The 17,762-nt window shown below is 36.1% G+C and overlaps 1 protein-coding gene across 2 annotated transcripts in view; it reads left to right on the top strand.

The window, feature by feature from the left end:
* Nucleotides 1-17,762, top strand: part of KLHL1 (kelch like family member 1) — a 258,932-nt gene that overhangs the window by 76,998 nt on the left and 164,172 nt on the right. For both annotated transcript variants that reach the window (XM_086481989.1, XM_086481988.1), the window contains one exon: nucleotides 12,724-12,860. In XM_086481989.1, the coding sequence (XP_086338115.1) occupies nucleotides 12,724-12,860 (137 nt within the window). The remainder of the gene's footprint in view (nucleotides 1-12,723; nucleotides 12,861-17,762) is intronic.

Below are 17,762 nucleotides of genomic sequence, written 5' to 3'. Positions count from 1 at the left end.
CTTCCTTTTTCTTCCCCTTTTTTTCTGTGTCACTTCACTCCCCCTTTCATATACGCTGTATCAGTATGCCCCGCTATTTAGTTTCAGGTTTCCCCGCTCACCAGGTGAAGTGTAGCATGATCTGGTGGAGGGACAAGTGCTAATCTTCATTAACGTATGCAAAGGTCATTTATCAGATAGGATGGCCCTGAGAACACACAAGTTGGGCCAGAGAAGAACGGTCCGGTGCTCCCTCCTGCAGCTGTGTCCTGTGCTCTTCAGGCATACACGAGATAAGCAAGTGTTAATCTTATCACTTCGTTGAGTTTAAGGTCTGCAGTATCCAGGTTCCACATCATGCACCCTGTGACTACAGTTTCATTTTCAGGGTGCTTTGTTTTTGAGGCGTTTCTCGGGGAAGCCTTAGAGGCCCTCCCTTATCTTCTTCCCTCAGGTTGTGTTTGTTTCAGGGAGTTACAAGTTGGCTCCTACACCAAGGTAAAAGAAAATTCTTAATCAAGCAATAATCCCATGGGTCAACATGAAAGTAAAATTGCATATTTGCCACAAAACATTTTGTTGTTTTGAGTGAAGGCAACTCACTTGAATTGCACTGTTTTTAAATACTATTCTTGAAATATTATATTCTACAGCTGCTGAATAAACATCAGAAATGCTGCAAAGAAAAGAGCCAAAGTCAATGCAAATGACAGAAAGACCTTTAAGATTTGCACTGGAGAGTTCATTACAACTTCCAGACAGGATTGTGTAAATGTTATAGGCAATGCTAAACTCAGACTGAGTTTGAAGAAATAAATTAGATTTTGACTGGGAATGGTGCACAAAGCAATACAGGAACTCAATGCTGGAGGAAAAAAGAAGAAAAGTGATATAAGCATAGAATTCGCCTGTTTATTAAATTAAAACTAAACACTCTCATGTAACAGAAACTGAATTACAATAAAACAGAACATTCAAGGAAAACATAAAATGCAGAAAACATAGGAGAGTTACATCCTCAACTTGCAATTCTGACTTTCATTGCACTTGGTGAGAACCGAAGATTGTGGATGAAAAGAAACCAAGAAATTGACTTTTATTGCTGTTGTTGTTTTAATATTGTCAAGTATAGTTGAGTTTACAATGAGAAATCTTAGTTCTCTATTTTCGGTTTCTCTTAATGTCAAAGAAACATAGGCATCTGTGTTCTTTCCAATACTCAACATAAGGGCTGGGGGTACTCTTACCATGGTGGAAGACGTAGCACAGGATGGTTAGAAATTTACTGCTTACATATAAAAGTAATAAATGCTTTAGTATGGCTATTCAAATATTTCTACAAGTGTTTGGATGAGAGGTGAAAAACTTCCTTTCAACACAAAATTTAAATTTTTCATCATAAATACTGAAATAAATTCAGCTGAAGCCTTTTTTTTGGATACTCAGCTCTAAAGTAGTACAGCTTTTACTTACAATCATCCTGATAATTAAAAAAAACCCTCTTTAAACAATCTGTAATTTATGTCATCTTTTTTTAGTTCTCTAAGGAGAGGGACCTTTTTTTTTAGTGTATTTTGGGTGATACTATAGAAAGATGGAATTTAAGAAAAAAAAACAGTATCAATAAAATGAAAAAAATGTGTTGAGAAAGTTAAGCTGAAAGGAGAGATGAAAGGATAAAGAACCAGGAAGAGAAAGAAAGACAGTTTAAAGGCAGAGGGCGAAAGAAGCAAAACGCACAGTATATAGTCCTAAGATGCAGCCTGTTTTCTTTTAGTCAGTAACAGCTACTTGTGGAAAGCACACAGTATAAGCAGTATAGCTGCCCTGTGTTCATGCCCAGATATATGTAATTAAGGTTTGAGGAACTTCCCATGTCAAACATTGCACCTAAACTGTGGTATTTAACACAACCTACTGTCCATGAGATTAAAACCAAATTATTCAAGTAATAAATTGATACAGAACAATGACAACAACAAAAAATCCTGCTATCAGAGGGAAAGCAGCAAGGCAATTTAGATAAGCTTTTAATATTAACCTTGATTGATAACTTTTTTTTTAAGAAGAAGTAGTTCATAAACAATATTTCCTGATACAGAGAATGCTATTCATGTTTTCAAAGGAATTTTTATGATCTCTACAAGGAACTCTTCTGGTTTTATTTGATCTTTTTCAGACACAAAATATTTTAAGTTCTCATAATTGAGTATGTACCTGTTAAAGATTTTGCACATGCAGAAATGGACCTTGAGCTTTGAACATAATTTCTCAAAATTTGAAGTTGGTTATCCAGTTGAGTTTTGGTTTTGTTATGGCCGTGTGTCTAATCTCATTGTAATCAATGGGGATCTATAGCTTAAGTTACCTAAACACCTGTGTCTGATTGTGATGCGTTGACCTTGGCTGATGGCCAGGTGTCCATGAAGCACTCTATCCCTCCCTCTCCTCAGCAGGACAAGGGGATGGAAATAAGATGGAAAAATTCATGGGCTGGGATAGGGACAGGGAGATCACTTACCAATTACCATCACGGGCAAAACAGACTTGACTTGGGGAAAATTAATTCAATGTAATGCCATTAAACAACAGAGTAGGATAGTTAGAAATAAAAACAAAACTAAAACCACCTTTCCTCCACCCCTCCCTTCTTAGGCTCAGCTTCACTCCCAAGTCTTCTACTTCCTCGTTGTGAGAGGTGCAGGGGGACAGGGAACGGGGGTTGTGGTCAGTTCATCACACGTTGTTTGTGCCAATTCTTCCTCCTCACACTCTATCCCTGGTCCAGCGCAGGGTCTCTAGCACAGGAGACAGTCCTTCACTAACTTCTCCAGCATGGGTCTTTTCCATCGGCTGTAGTTCTTCATTAACTGTTCCCCAGTGGGTCTTTTCTGCAGGGTGCAGTCCTTCAGGAATGGACAGCTCCACTGTGGGTGCGCTGTGGGCCACAGGTCCTGCCAGAAAACCTTCTTCTGCATGGACTCCTCTCCATGGGCCATAGCTCCTTTCAGGAGCTTGGTCTAGCATGGGCTCTTCACTGGCTGCAGCTTCCTCCAAGGCACATCCAGCTACTACAGCATAGAATCCTCCACAGGTTGCAGGGTGGTATCTGCTTCAGCGTGGTCTTCCAGGGGCTGCAGAGGGAAAAACTGCTTCAGCATGGTCTGAATCTCTGCTCTAGCATGACTGGAACACCTCTTCCCCCTCCTTCTTCTCTCACCTTGGTGTCTGCAGGGCTGTTTCTCTCACACTTTCTCATTCCTCTCTCACAGTTGCTGTTGCACAGCATTTCTTACCCTTTCTTAAATATGCCTATAGAGTTATGGTAAATGGGGTTATATCAGGCTGGTGGCCAGTCACCAGTGGGGTTCCCTAGGGCTCAATTTTAGGGCTGGTGCTCTTTAATGCAGGAATTGAATGTACATTAAGTAAGTTGCCAATGATGCTAAATTAGGAGGAGCTGTGGACTCCCTCAAGGTTAGAACCTCCTTACAGAGATATGGATAGACTAGTGAGCTGGGCAACCACCAGCCGCATGAAGTCTAACAAGAGCAAGTGCAGGTTTCTCCACCTGGCATGGGGTAATCCTGGTTATATATACAAATTGGGGGAGGAGAGGCTGGAGAGCAGCCCTGAGGAATGAGATCTGGGGGTTTGGGTTGATGGCAGGTTGAATATGCCAGGTATGCCCTGGCAGCCAAAAAGGCCAATGGTGTCCTGGGCTTCATCAAGCACAGCATAGCTAGCTGGTTAAGGAAGGTGATTGTCCCACTTTGCACTGGTGTGGCCCCACCTCAAGTACTGTGTGCCCTTTTGGGTGCCTCAATATAAGGACATCAAACTATTAGAGTGGGCAAACAGAGGAGGAAAATGAAGACTGTGAAATGTCTTGAGGGCAAGACTTATGAGGAGTGGCTGAGGTCACTTGGCTTGTTCAGCTTGGAGAAGGCTGAGGGGTGATCCATCACATTCTACAGCTTCCTCAAGGGGGGCAGCAGAGGGGGAAGTGCTGATCTCCTCTCTATGGTGACCAGTGAGAGGACATGAGGAAATGGAATTAAGCTGCATCAGGGAAGTTCAGAATGAACATTAGGAAAATGTTCTTCACTGAGAGGGTGGTTTTTCACTGGAACAGGCTCCCCAGGGAAGTAGTCACAGCACAAGCCTGTCAAGAGTTCATGGAGCATCTGGATGATGCTCTTAGTTATATGGTTTAGTTTTAGTTTAGTCCCATGAGGAGCAGGGCGTTGGACTCGATGATCCTTATGGGTCCCTTCCAACTTGAGATATTCTGTAATTCTATCAAACCAGAGTACTAATGCTATTACTTTATGGAGTGGAAGTAGGTGCTTTGAAGGGTGAAAGAAACAAGGATGAGATGCCTTGAGAAGAAAGTAAAAAGTAATGTTCGGTTTAAGAGGCTAAATGATACAGAATCTAAAAATAAAACAAACAAACAAGCAAACAAAATCAGGTAGATGGCAGAATGATAAAGGAGGCCATACAAGAATAACTTGGGTCAGGAAGACCTGACAGCCTGCCATCATAAAAGGAGATGAAGACCACACCTAACGAATTGACAAAACTGAGCTCTATAGACGAGTGAGTTGTGAAGACAAATTAATAATGACGCTCTGTTGTATCATTTTGTACAAAGGAGTTCTAGAATAAAAGAAAAGGATGACAAATAGACCTTAAAAAAATCTAGATACTTAAGCAGTCACTTATTCTAATGATTTCACTGATCTATCTCTGTACTTTCATCAGACTTAATCTCTCTGTTTCTGACATATCTCCTGATAGTTCAAAGGAGCTAGAATTGAACTTTTCTTTCTCCTGCAAGATTTTTTCTGTTTTTCTTTGTGGAGTTACAATGAATAAATAAAATCATTAAGCCCACAAATAGAGGATCACAGTTGATTGTGTTGCCTTTCTGCATTCAAATATGTATGCTACGTCTGAATATGTGGGGTTTCTTCTGGAGAAAAATACTGAGCTCTGCTTTGTATTTGCATCATAATGGACCTTCATGAGCGCTTATCTTCGTCACTATGACATTTTGCTTGTCCTGCCCGTTCCCAAATGTTGAGAAGTTACTTGGATTTTTATTTCTGTCTTCCTTCCGTGCTTGCCCCCCCCCCCCCCCCCCGCCCCATCTTTCTTCCGGTTCAAAACATAGAGTTCAAAATACTGTCTGCAGTAGCAGATATGTTCAAAATTGACTCAAGGACACAATCTGACACCGGCAAAGTGTTTTGGACAAAGCTCTTTGTTATCAAATCTGGCAGCTGTGATATGTACATTACTTGCGGCCCCTGGAAAAAACTAAAGATATGGTAGACATCATGTGTTTGGTGGAAATGGTGATGTCAGATTTATTTAACATTCCTAAAAACACTGTGGCAACTTAAGAGATATAGTGAGATGCAAAATTGTGTTTCAGTTTGTACTGCAGAAGAGATAAAGAGCCACTTACTGTATTTACACTTAAATGTTTGGGAGACAATGAAAGAATTAAAAGAAGATGAAACAAAGAAAGAAGAGAATGTAATCTCAAAAGGCATGGTCCTCAGGGCAAAGAGGGAGCATCACTTAGTGTAGATTACTGGTATCACTTATACTTGTAGCTGTGTATTGTGTAAGAGATTGCAATGGAAGAAAACTATGTTTGAGTAAAGACAAAAAGGAAACTTTCCTGTTTCAGGCTTAATCAATTCTCTTCAGAATTCCATCTGCCTGTCTATGGGTTTCAGGAGGTTCTTGTGGTTTCTTGTTTGGGGATATTATTATTATTATTAGTAGTAGTAGTATTAGTAGTAGCATCAGTAGTATTAGTAGTAGTAGCATTATTATTAGTATTATTAGTATTACGTCATTGTTCCAGAAATTGCCTAAATTGTAAAATTACCTTTACAAATAGGTTAGTTTATAAATATTGCTCAGATGGGCAGTGCAAAAAAAAAGTTTATCATGTAGTTCTGTTCCATTTTTCTCCAAAATGAGATAAGCATACAGGACAGACTGTCAATATTAACAGTTATGATAGGAAGTATGATACGGTTCTCATTAATTTAAATTTTTTATATTCACTGACTGCTTCTTTACCCAATAAATGTAAATTTCTAGTATGTTCATAGCTCATCTGATGCTTCTGAATTATTAGGAAGATGATTGCACTATGAGTGGATGCTGAACCCCAAATTAACTATAAGATTATCACCTGTTTGTTAAGTGCACAGAAACAGCTTTCATTTACAAAGACTGAGGGAAAATTATGCAATATTTAGAATTTTGCCATGTGACTTTTGGCAGATTTTTTGTTTCCTTTTTTCTCTGTAAAATATGTATTTTTTCAATTTGACAGCTACAAATGTCAAAGTATGCATATATATATATACACACTCATATACAGGCATTCATAAATACGATTTAAAAAAAAATCTGCAATTTTAATCTCTGAATTCTGAAAGAAATAAAAATGAATTTTCAGTTAACACTGTAATGATTCACACAAAGCATATTTTTGAGAAGTCAGTTTAATGCATATTACTATTGAGATTTAGTTGATTTTGTGTACTGTTCAGGTATGTAATCTGATTTTTTTGTCACTACTAATTGGGATCTGTTAGTCACTTAGAGCTTATAGATACATAGATTGATCAAGTAAAGTCACTCTACAAAGTTAGAACTGTCAGTTCATCAGTTTTTCTTTCAAACTATTGTTCAGTTTTCAAGACTCATGGCTTGCAATGGGATAGCGTCTATTAGATATACCATATTTTCTTTCTCGCACTGAGATGGCACATATTTCCTTTGCCTGTTGACTCTGAAGAAGTAAATTATTTCTGCTTTGAAGGAACGAGTAATGACAACACAGAAAATTGAAGTAGCTGATGCTTTGTTGGCAAGCAAGTCTGAGACTAGAGGAAATCTCAGATTCATGAAGGAAAGGAGTTGTTCATGGGCAAACTAGAGACAATGAGCTGAATAGACAATAATTTGCTGTACATACTCTTTGCAGGCAATAGAAAAGAGTAGCACATGCTTTATTAATTCTCAATATTCTTTTACCAAAGGTAGATTTTGAGTTCTGCATCTTGAAACATAGCCAGCAAAAGCACTTCAACACCTGTTGGTGAATTGTGTCTCAAGGTCTTCCAAATCAGAGGTGGTACCTCCCTACTATTGAATATATTGTACCTGCTCTGAATATATTGTTGTTCCAGAAGGACTGAGCACAATTTTGGTTTTGAGAGGAGGGTAAACAAAATGTGAACCCCAAAGAGACTGCAGAAAGGAACACAGACACTGTTTTAACCTAATTGTTATTGTGTTGTCACTTTGGAAGTCCTGAAAATGTCTCTGATCATCAAGTTAGTCAATGGAATAAAATAAAAAGTGGCTGCTCTAATCCACAAGAGAAGAAGGGAAAAGAGTCTATGAACAATATCTATAGGTACAAACTAAAGGAGAAGCTTGCAATATGTCAATGGAATATTTTTGTTCTCTTCCTAGAGACAAGATACACAACATAATCAGAGTATCTGGTTATAATTTTATGGACATGAATAATTTATGATATATCTCATGGCTTTCTTTACATACTTACAAATTCAGAAGATGAAGGCAATTGCAGCAGAAACAAGCCTGGATTAACATTTGTGTCCTGGCTGCAAAGGAAGAAAGGTATATGGCAAAGAATTCTAGATCTGAAATGTTGACTAGATGACAGGTGGAGGCAGAAGGTACATATAGTGGCAAATTCTTCAATAGAGAATGGATGTTACACATTCAGTGTTGATCTTAAGCAAAGTGAAATAGAGTCTAAAGAGCAGAATTAAAGATTAAGAAAAATAAAAAGAAAATGTTGCAAAACAAATAAATTACCATTGATAAAACATAGAATGGAGGTTTTGACAAGCAAAATTCCTTGAGGAACCAATAGCTTTTACAACAAGCAGTCTTTACTTAGTTTTATACAGTCCATTAGGGAGTACAGAACAAGAAGATTTGGGTTTGTGCTGTAATACTGAAGCTGAGTTGAAAATTATACCATTTTCTACTTCATGTAATGATTAAAGACAATTGTAATTGTGTGTTAGAAAGACAGAGTATCTGATTCTGAATTATGGACAACATGGAAGCAGATGATCCTAATTAGCTATAGATCAGAATTCTGAGATAGCAGATGCCAATTTAAAATTGGCAGGCCATATTTGGTGTAAAAAATATTTACTGGTGTCAGGACATCAATTTTTCTAATGATCTTTGGTACTGAGCAGGAAATAGTCTGTGTACTAGGGTACATCTACTGTTGGCCATGTTTTTTGCAAGGTTGTTATAGCTTTTTCTTTATTTGGCGAGCTGGTGAGGGAGAGTACTACGGTCATCAGGAAACAAATCACTGCTTGGTGTAATCTGTAAGAGTTGATCTGTTCCGCAGCTTGCTCTGTTGTATTTTACTCAGAAAAGATGGCAGTCTTGATTCTACTGCCAAAATTGTTCTGGAAGTGACAGCCTGTGCCTGCTTCTTTTTTTTTCCTGATTTTTTTTCAAGAACATGCATGGGTATACCTTAGTATATGTGCTGCAAGCTTTAAAACTTAGGAAACCATGAAGCCTTCTTTATATGTACATTAACTGTTTGCTTGCTATAGGAAGAGCTGTAAAGCACCGCTATCAGTAAAGACAGGCAGTGTCAACTGGTGTCCTCTACAGAGCAACAAATCACATTCAAAAACAATGAATGTTCAGCTCCTATATGAACTACTATAATACGTGTGGAAAAAGTTGTGTCAGCCTGTGAGTTTTTGGTCCAAGTAACATCTGAGATTCTACTCAGTTGGCAGAAAAATATTGTTAGAGCTTGCTTAAGGAATATAAGTGATCAAAGTTTGCTTTTTTTGTTTGTTTCCTTCTTTTAATTAATAAACGCACCAACAACGTTCAGGCAACTGTGTATCAAAGGTCTATGTGAAAACAGTTGTGAAAATTGTAAGTAAATATTCTATAATGAAAGAAAATAAAACCTGATATCACAGGACAAAAAAGTCACAATAGGAATCAGTTATAGTCTGTACTATAAAATAAACCAGAAATATATCAGGCTGAATTTAGTTGTAGTAAAAGTAGAGAAGTCTAATCCGTAGAAAATCTTTCTGACTCCACAAACTTATTTTAAGCCATGAGTTAACCTGATATTATTCTCAAGGATGAGAGAGTTTATTATGCATTCTCACTGCCAGATCAGTACTTGAAAAAAGGTGACATCCTGAGGAACCTGACCTTTCTTGATGAATAGGTCAACATGCCTTTAAACCAAGTTTTAGAGCTGTTTGGAGCCTTCAGGGCTACAAAAAGCAGCAGATCATTACGAATTAATTGATCTCTTCGATTTCTCATTTTTCATTTTCTATCTTAACACTGGAAGACAATTAAGATCTACAAAAGGTGTCACCTTTCAGAATTAAGTGTAATTAGCAAGTTTCTTTCACTTCAATTCAGCCTGTGAAGCACTTCCCAAGGTAAAAGTTTGTGTCTCGAAATCAGTTGACTTTTCGATTTTATTCAGTTGATGCAATAGCTGAGTCATTATTTCTGTTAACTATTGATTAATATAAGTGATGTAAAAAAAAAAAATCCTCTTTCTTTATTACTCTGTTCAAAAACTTGTGTTGCTTGTTTAGTTCAGCTTGCTACTTCAAAGAATCTTTCTGTTCACTTAAACCATGTTCTTTAACAGGTGATGCAAACCAGTAGGGATTAACCTGTAAGTAAAATAGATAGTGCTAAGGACTTGATGTCTGTATTATATATTTTTCAGAGTTTTTCACTTTGGACTGGATCCTACCTGGTTCTGTAGACTGAATGCTCATTTGGGCTGGAATCCATTCGATGGTTTCTTTCAATTTCCTCACCCCAGAATAATCCATAAAATAAATTTTGGAAAATCACAGATTTTTGTGAAAGAGATGTAATCATTCTATAACTTATTTTCTGTCCTCCCTCTGTTTTGTTATCTTTGAGTTGAGAACACATATACAAGATTATATAATAAATAATGCCTTGTCACGGTTTGAGGCTGGGCCAGCCACTAACAAATGACAGACACTCTCTATTAACCCCTCTCCCTCCCAAAAGGGAAAAGGAGAGAGAACAAGGGAGAGAGAGACTTTACAGTTTGGAAAAGAAAACTAAAACAGCTTTAATGGAACAATAACAATTAAAAAAAAGATAAATAATAAGGAAAAAAAATGAAATATATACAATATGTACAAATATATACAAAACCAATACTGAACCCAACTCCCCCCACCCTGATGACAATACGTCACCACCACACCACAGGGCTGGCACTGGGGCAGTCCCAGGCTGGACTCGGCAGCAGACAGGGATGGGATACAGGAGCTGGACTCAGGCACTGGATTCAGGGATGCACGGATCAGTCGTCCTCAGATGTCGGCCATCAAAGAAGAGACGAAGAGGGCGAGACCCTTGTGATCTCTCAGCTTTATGCTGAATATGATGTATATGGGATGGAATACTCCGTTGGTCAGGTTTGGGTCACCTGTCCAGTTCACTCCTCCCTGTAGGTGCGACCCTTTTCACTCCTGGCACCCCAACATGGAGTACAAGATTCAGCAGTGACCTTGGTCGCCATAAGAACAAGTATAAGCAAGGGCCTCTCTGCACACCATTCCTTGGTACAAACTATAAACCTCAGGCCTTATCACTGCTGGAAGCAGTCACCGTCTGGAAAAACATGCTGCTGTTTCAGAAAACGCCGTTAGTTAGAGGAGACTTAACTGAAAAATTAAAGCACTAAAGCAGAATCAGTTCTGATTTAGCCCAAACCAAGACATGCCTGAACATAAATGATATAAATTACAAATATAAGACACTACTGTTTAAAAATATTTCAATTGGTTATTAACTGGTGCATTAAAGTTTCTGTTCATTAATTGGTCCATTGGTTTTGATGCAGCAAAGGGCTTTGCTTTTAGTAAGTGACCAAGTTGAAGACTCATAGTTGAATTTAAATAGTGGTTAATAAACCTGAAGCAACAGCTAATGCAGAATGGTTTCAAACGGAAATCTCAATCACAGACTTAAATTACATCTCTGCTAGCTGTGAGAGATTGTATCTCACAGAAAATCATCAATTTGTCATGTTTTTTCCTATTTGCTGTGACTTTTTTTTTTTTTTTTAAAATCAAGAATCTAATAACAGTGGATCAATCACTGATTTGTAAGTGGTCAGAAAAAGTATTTGAAGAAGAGTTATAAGATTTTAATTACCAGAATTGTATGCTTATCTTGGTTGAATAAATACATACTTGTGATACTCAGCAGAGGTATAGTAAATAAAGGAACATAGAAGTAAATGTTCCTTGGTGATTAATAAATAAATAAACAAATAGTGAATTAGGAGTCTCTGGTGGTAGCAACAAAGTATGTTTATAATTTCATCTTTTTTTGTAGCCATCTATTGTTTTTATTAAGTACATGAATATAAATATGAACTGTTTGTGAATTAGGATCATTACTTCTAAAATTCAAGAATGCTAGATTTGAACACAACATGAAATGTGATAAAACTACTACACCAAATTAGTCATTGCTCACCATTTGAGCCAGAGTAAAGATCTCATATATGTTCTCAAGCTGCCCTGCTTGCAGGTAAAGTATAGTAGCTTAAAGTAAAATAATGAAGCCAATTCAAACTGTCATATTTTGCTTTGCTATCGTGATGAGCGAAAAGAGCAAAAGCAATCAAGTCTACAGTAGCAGTCACTTCTTATTCTTCAGTATCCCCCCCGCCCCTTGCTTGGACAAAATCATTAACAATGTACAAATGGCTAAATACTTTCTTTTGGTTTCCAAGTTGTCTAGTTGTGATTCTTGTATCTTTTATCAACGTGTTTATGTATTGTATTTTCAAATTAAGCCAGAAATATGACCATCTTCTATGGAAGCATGTGGTACACTATTTATAGCTGTACCAAATTTCTAGCTCAAGATTATCTGTGATTATTCACTCCTAACAAAATCGTAATGTTACTGTAGATAGTATTTAGAAGAATGCCTTCTCTTAAGGCCCCAGTAATGACCATCATACCTGGCACTTGCTGTAGTTTTGATTTAGCTAAATCAGATCCCTATACCAGCCATGCACATATTATAAATATTTTGAAATTATTTTCCTTTGGAAAACATTTCTTAACAACAACATTGCATTACACGATTTTTTTAATTTTTTTTTATTTTTTTAATTTTTTTTAATGAACATCATGTTAACCTACTGACAGTTTTACTGAAGGTGGAAGTATTGTGTAAAGTCACATGCTGTTAGTAAAATTTATTAAAAAAGAGGCCTTTAAGAACAATGAACAGTGCCTCTGGGGTATGAAATGCATTTCACTAATAAGTTGTCCTTGATACTGACAGGTTATCTTGTTGGGACATCTGCATGATTGGAAAATTATCAGAAAGACTGAGCACTAATTTCTATGTCTGTTTTATAGTCATACACTAATGTGCCTCTTGGTCCATATCACAGGAAGCAAAAACATATTAGAATTAAATGTCATACTGTATTTTCCTGCCAACATGTATTAATAATATATTGCTCTTGGTAATTTATATTTACTTGACAATATGTTTTAAAAAAAGTATTATATAGATATATGAAATTTCTAATGCATATATCAATATAAGTGACACCAGTTTCTAACTTTTCTGCAGACTTGTCCTCAGTTCTGTCTCTGACTACTTTGCTGCCATGTTTACAAGTGATGTTTGTGAAGCCAAGCAAGAAGAGATCAAAATGGAGGGCATAGACCCCAACGCACTGTGGGATCTTGTTCAGTTTGCATATACAGGTATTGTACTGTATACATTATACTTCCTATAGAGAAAGATGTTTACCGTTTTGTTTGCTCCATACCAATAAATCATATGTATTTTCTAAATATTTTTTTCTTTTTAGTCTCCATCAATCAAAACCCTTATTTGCCATTTCTAGGGCTGAATTCAGATTGTTATCTCTTATTCCCAAACTGTTAAATATGTCAGGCTTGGTAAGTACAAGAGGACAGTCTAGAATATGATGTATTTTTTTTGGTTTTCAAATACTTAAGAGTGCCTCATATGCACATGATTCAGATTACATTAAATCATTGAAGGAACAGCTGTATTTTTTGAAGAATAACCCTATATTACTGTCTTAGTTAAATTTCGGTTTAAATAATTACATAAATTTTAAATAATAAAACATTCTAAAAGTATTTTATTATGAGCTGGATGTTGTCACTTTCATTTCCTGTTGTAGGCTGGTGCTTGTGTAATGTAAACATGAATAACTCATAATTCAGAGTTAGTAACTCAGAATTTTCTTCTGAATAGTTATTACATTTTAATACATAATAGATTTGGGTTTTATCCTTCATAACAAGCTGTTATGCACAATGTATCTGAAGTGCATTAATATGGAAGAATACTAAAGTTACAAAATAAAGCAATTAAAAGAGAGGAAATGCCAATAATAAGATTTGTAGTCTGAAATTGTCTGCCCTTGCCTATGAATCATATAAGTATAAAATACATGCTGTTTTCTATTTTTTCCTAAAAGACCTCATATTCTTTAAATTAGCAATATTTTGTCATGATGTTTCTATTGAATATTTGATTTTAGATTCAATTTTAAACATATAGCCCATATCCTGAAGTTTTAATCCTCTCTAAACACAAATATATTAATTTAATCATGTTGCTGTATGCTTTGATATGTTTAATCAGGATCTGTGATGTTCATTTTATGATGTAAAAAATTTACCATCTTAATAGGAAACAGAAACTGCAAATAAACATAACAAGTTAAAAAATACTCTTTTTGAGAATTGTGTTTGAGAAATTCAGGTTCTAAGAATGTCAGACCATCTTCATTTAAGTAGTACTCTACATGTTTAAAGGGTAGTGCCTACTCCCTTCAGTTGTGGTTTTGCTGTTCAAGAATGTATGTCATCCAGAGGGTTTCAAGCTAGGGATCCATAAAATGAAGAACATGTAAGCAGTTTTCATCAAACATGAGAACAATACAGTCTGATTACTAGGTGCATAAAATGAATGGCACAGGAATTCTGGGACAAAATCAAGAATACCTTGGCACAGAATAGCAAAAGACCTTATTACTTTACTTAACATTACCTTATTGGCAATGTCAAACCATTCGGTAAAAGGAAGAGGAGGCAAGAGGAAGATCAGGAACAGTGTTGTTCCCCTGGGAACAAAACTGAGAAATACTTAAGTATTGCATGGTTCTTTTGCCACAGTTTTCACTAAAAGATTATATGCAAATACACAGCACAGTTAATATTGACAAAAAAAGACAGCATGTAAGTGTAGATTAAGAAAAAAAAGAGATACAGAAGGAAGCAAAAAATATTAACCGTATTCAGTATGAATGAAGCTATCTCAGAACTTTATGGGTTATCTCTGAGAGCTTTGGAGGCGGGATGAGGTAATGAAAAACTAGAAAAAGCAAACTCCTTCTAGTTTCTGTGAAAGATGAAGATTTATAACTGCTTTATGCTCCTTGGTTGTCTATGTAATGTACTCTGTTTATTATCTGAGGTTATTATCTTTTTATTTCTAACCCATTTTGAAGACTAAATAAGACTTAAAAAATTTCTTCTTAAGTTTACACCTGAAAAGGAAATTTCACAAATACTTGTTGACAAGAGAGGAGTAATGAGATTCAGGAAACATGAGTCCATTTTGCATGCTAAAAGAGAACGTATATTGGATGCTATGGACCACTCTGGTTTTGATTACTATCTTGTGATTCTGTTCCATCAGGTTCTTTGTCCTGACTTATTCTGATTTATCCTGATTTATTCTCATCTTGCGTCCTTATCTTTTGAAATTCATGTTAGATTATGTCTTTCTCTATTCCTATTCTCTGCATCAGGTGTCTTATCAAACTCCTAAATCTCCTAGCTACAGTTATGCTAGTAAATTAAACAGTGCTAGAGAACATTTGCAGGCATTCGTACACAATTATCTATACTGATCCTGTCAGTTTTAGCCAAATTCAACTAACAATCTCTTTAACTAAACTTGGGTATAGCCTGGATATGTGGGCTTGTCACAAATGTAGCCATCCTTGTACACAGGTTAGGAACATTCAGAAGTGCTACAGATAATTCAGTGATAACTCGCAGGTGATCAGGGAATTCCTAGAACACAGGCCCAAACTTTTTCCGTTTATTGAAGTTAAACACAGTCTTTGCTCCTCAGTTAATTATTCTGTTTACCCATGTTCTTTGCTGGATCAAAACCTGTCCCCTCAAACCTTATTTTTCCCTTCCCTTTAATTTCCACCATCTCTCATGATTTATCTAGCTTCATAGTTTCTTACCTCTTTTCTTGCTCTCTGATTCCTTATTTACCATCAGCCTATTTCATGCCCCCTTTTCCTTTGAGTCAGTTAACTTTCTTTTTTTGTGCTCTGTGGATATGGGCAAGAGGAACACTGAAAAGTAAAGGAAATAGCCACTGTTCTGATATCCAGCAGTGTGGCAGCCAACAGAAATTCCCATTCAGCCTTTTAATCTGTAACCTGGAGCATATATATTCTAGGCAGAATATCTATTGAATTTGACAGACAAATTCCAATTATTGACTGCATTAGTATGTGCAAAATTTGTCAGCAACTTATGTCTGTGGCCAGTTTAGCTCTATTCTTTTACCCCAGGAACAGCAAAACATTTTGACAAACAGGCAGTTACTCTTATTCTGTTTTCTTTTTGCTGTCACTACCTTCTTAGCTGAAGGAGATTAAAAAAAAAATAATAATTTCACATATAGCTGCTGCTGTTAAAGAGAGGTTTTTTCCTGGGAGTGACTGAACATTTGTGGAAAATACAGATGAATATGGGCTTGTTTGTGAAAACTTAGACGTTAAGAGTATTACACTGCAAATATTTTAGACGTGACTTAAAAAAGGGAACTATTTCCACATTATAGTAACTGTAATTCAGCTAGGTTTATGGATTTTAGAATCTAGTAATATTATTTCATTTTTTCAGTTGTCTATGTTTAGCCCATATCCGGGGCTAAACTGTAACAGCTGCTCTATCACGCCATGACCCCTCACCAGCCAGGAAGAGGAATCAGGAGAAGGAAAGGAGATCCGTGGGTTGAAGTGAAAATGGTTTTAATGAAATAACACTAGTATCAACAAAGGTATACAAAGTTATACGCAGTCAGATGAATATGCAGCAGTCACACTGACAGGAAAGCAGTCCTCAGGAGCAGGAGCAGTCCTCAGGAGCAGGAGCTTACCTGTGCTTCCAGAAACATCCATATGCTTCTGAAAGGACATGATTTTCTGGACAGAATTTCTGAAGTCGCTGTTCAGTGTCATTTCCTCTAAATCATTGAAATAGTTAATAACTCCAGTTTGTTCAAAACAATAAAATTACATTGTCTACTTTAAAAATCATTAATGAATGTTCTTTCTTTTATCCCTTTCTAAGCACATTCTGTAACTGTGGATAGATGAGCCTCTGTATTGGGCCAGATCATAAATGCATCAGCTCTGAGGCTTGCTTGTAATAATATCTGATAGTAGATCTTTGGTAGCATGATATGAAAGGTCTTAATTTTGCTGGCATATCCTCCTAGCTTCCAGCTTTATGGAACATTATTTCATCTACTTTGGTAGTCAGTGATCAAATGTGAATTTGTCTAGTCCCTTTGAAAGCATGTATAGTTTCAACATACTGTAGTATTTAGTTAAACTCTGTAAAATACATTATTTCCATTGGTATTTCCAAATTTGCTGTCCGGTAATTTTGTTTGTTTTCTTATGGTTTGTACTTATAGAAAAATATATAAGAAACAAATAATGATTCATTTTCACTTAATTTGTGCAGATCATTATCTGTTACTATTGTAAATTGTTATCTGTTAGTATTGCACACAATAAACCCTCATTTAGCAGATTATTTACTAATATTATTAACTGCTTAAAAAAAATGAAGCTATGCAACACAGAGAGTAATGTTCGTTCATTCTGAAATCAATGTTTATTACCACCATATACAACCTATTCTTAGACTTCCTTTAGCATAATTTATTTTGGTTTGGGCCAGCATGGAAAAGTTAGCCACTGCTTGATGACCCCTTTGATATTATCTTTTGTTATTCTAAGCCTTCAATGAGAAGAAAAAACAAAAGCAAAACCAAACTAAACCATCAGTAAAATAGTTTCATTTTTATAATTTCAGTTCTGCAAGTCAATGCATTTTGAATCTGGTCAGGAACATCCTAAATATTACTAGGGAGGTAGAAATTTTATGTTAGAACATATTTGGCATAGTTCTATTCAAGTTACAGAAGAAGAGAAATATGAGGGTAAAAACATACTTTTGGCTTAAATGCAATTTTGAAGCTTCCTAAAGGTTGTAGGTTTTATTGTTATAATCTACTTCATACACATCATTTCTGACTACAAATATACTTTTTCCAGAAGTTTTAGAATATGGGATGTGAAAGCTGCTTCCCTTTTTCAGTAATGAAAAAAACCCTCATGAGATGTTGAAAACTGTTTTGTGATTGTAGGTCTCAATCTTTTACAATAATATTTTTGCTAAAATTGTAAAAGAAAGTGAATAGACCTTACTTATTTCAAAAATTAAGCTATTTTCCTAGGTTTATTTAAAACTTATATTGGAATTTAATTATATTTATGATAAAGCAGAATTCTGATCCAGTAGAGA

This window comes from Leptosomus discolor, chromosome 1, assembly GCF_034619465.1.
Source record: "Leptosomus discolor isolate bLepDis1 chromosome 1, bLepDis1.hap2, whole genome shotgun sequence".
NCBI lineage: Eukaryota > Metazoa > Chordata > Aves > Leptosomiformes > Leptosomidae > Leptosomus > Leptosomus discolor.
The sequence above is the reverse complement of the archived record's forward strand: the minus strand, read 5'-3'. Positions and strand labels throughout refer to the sequence as shown.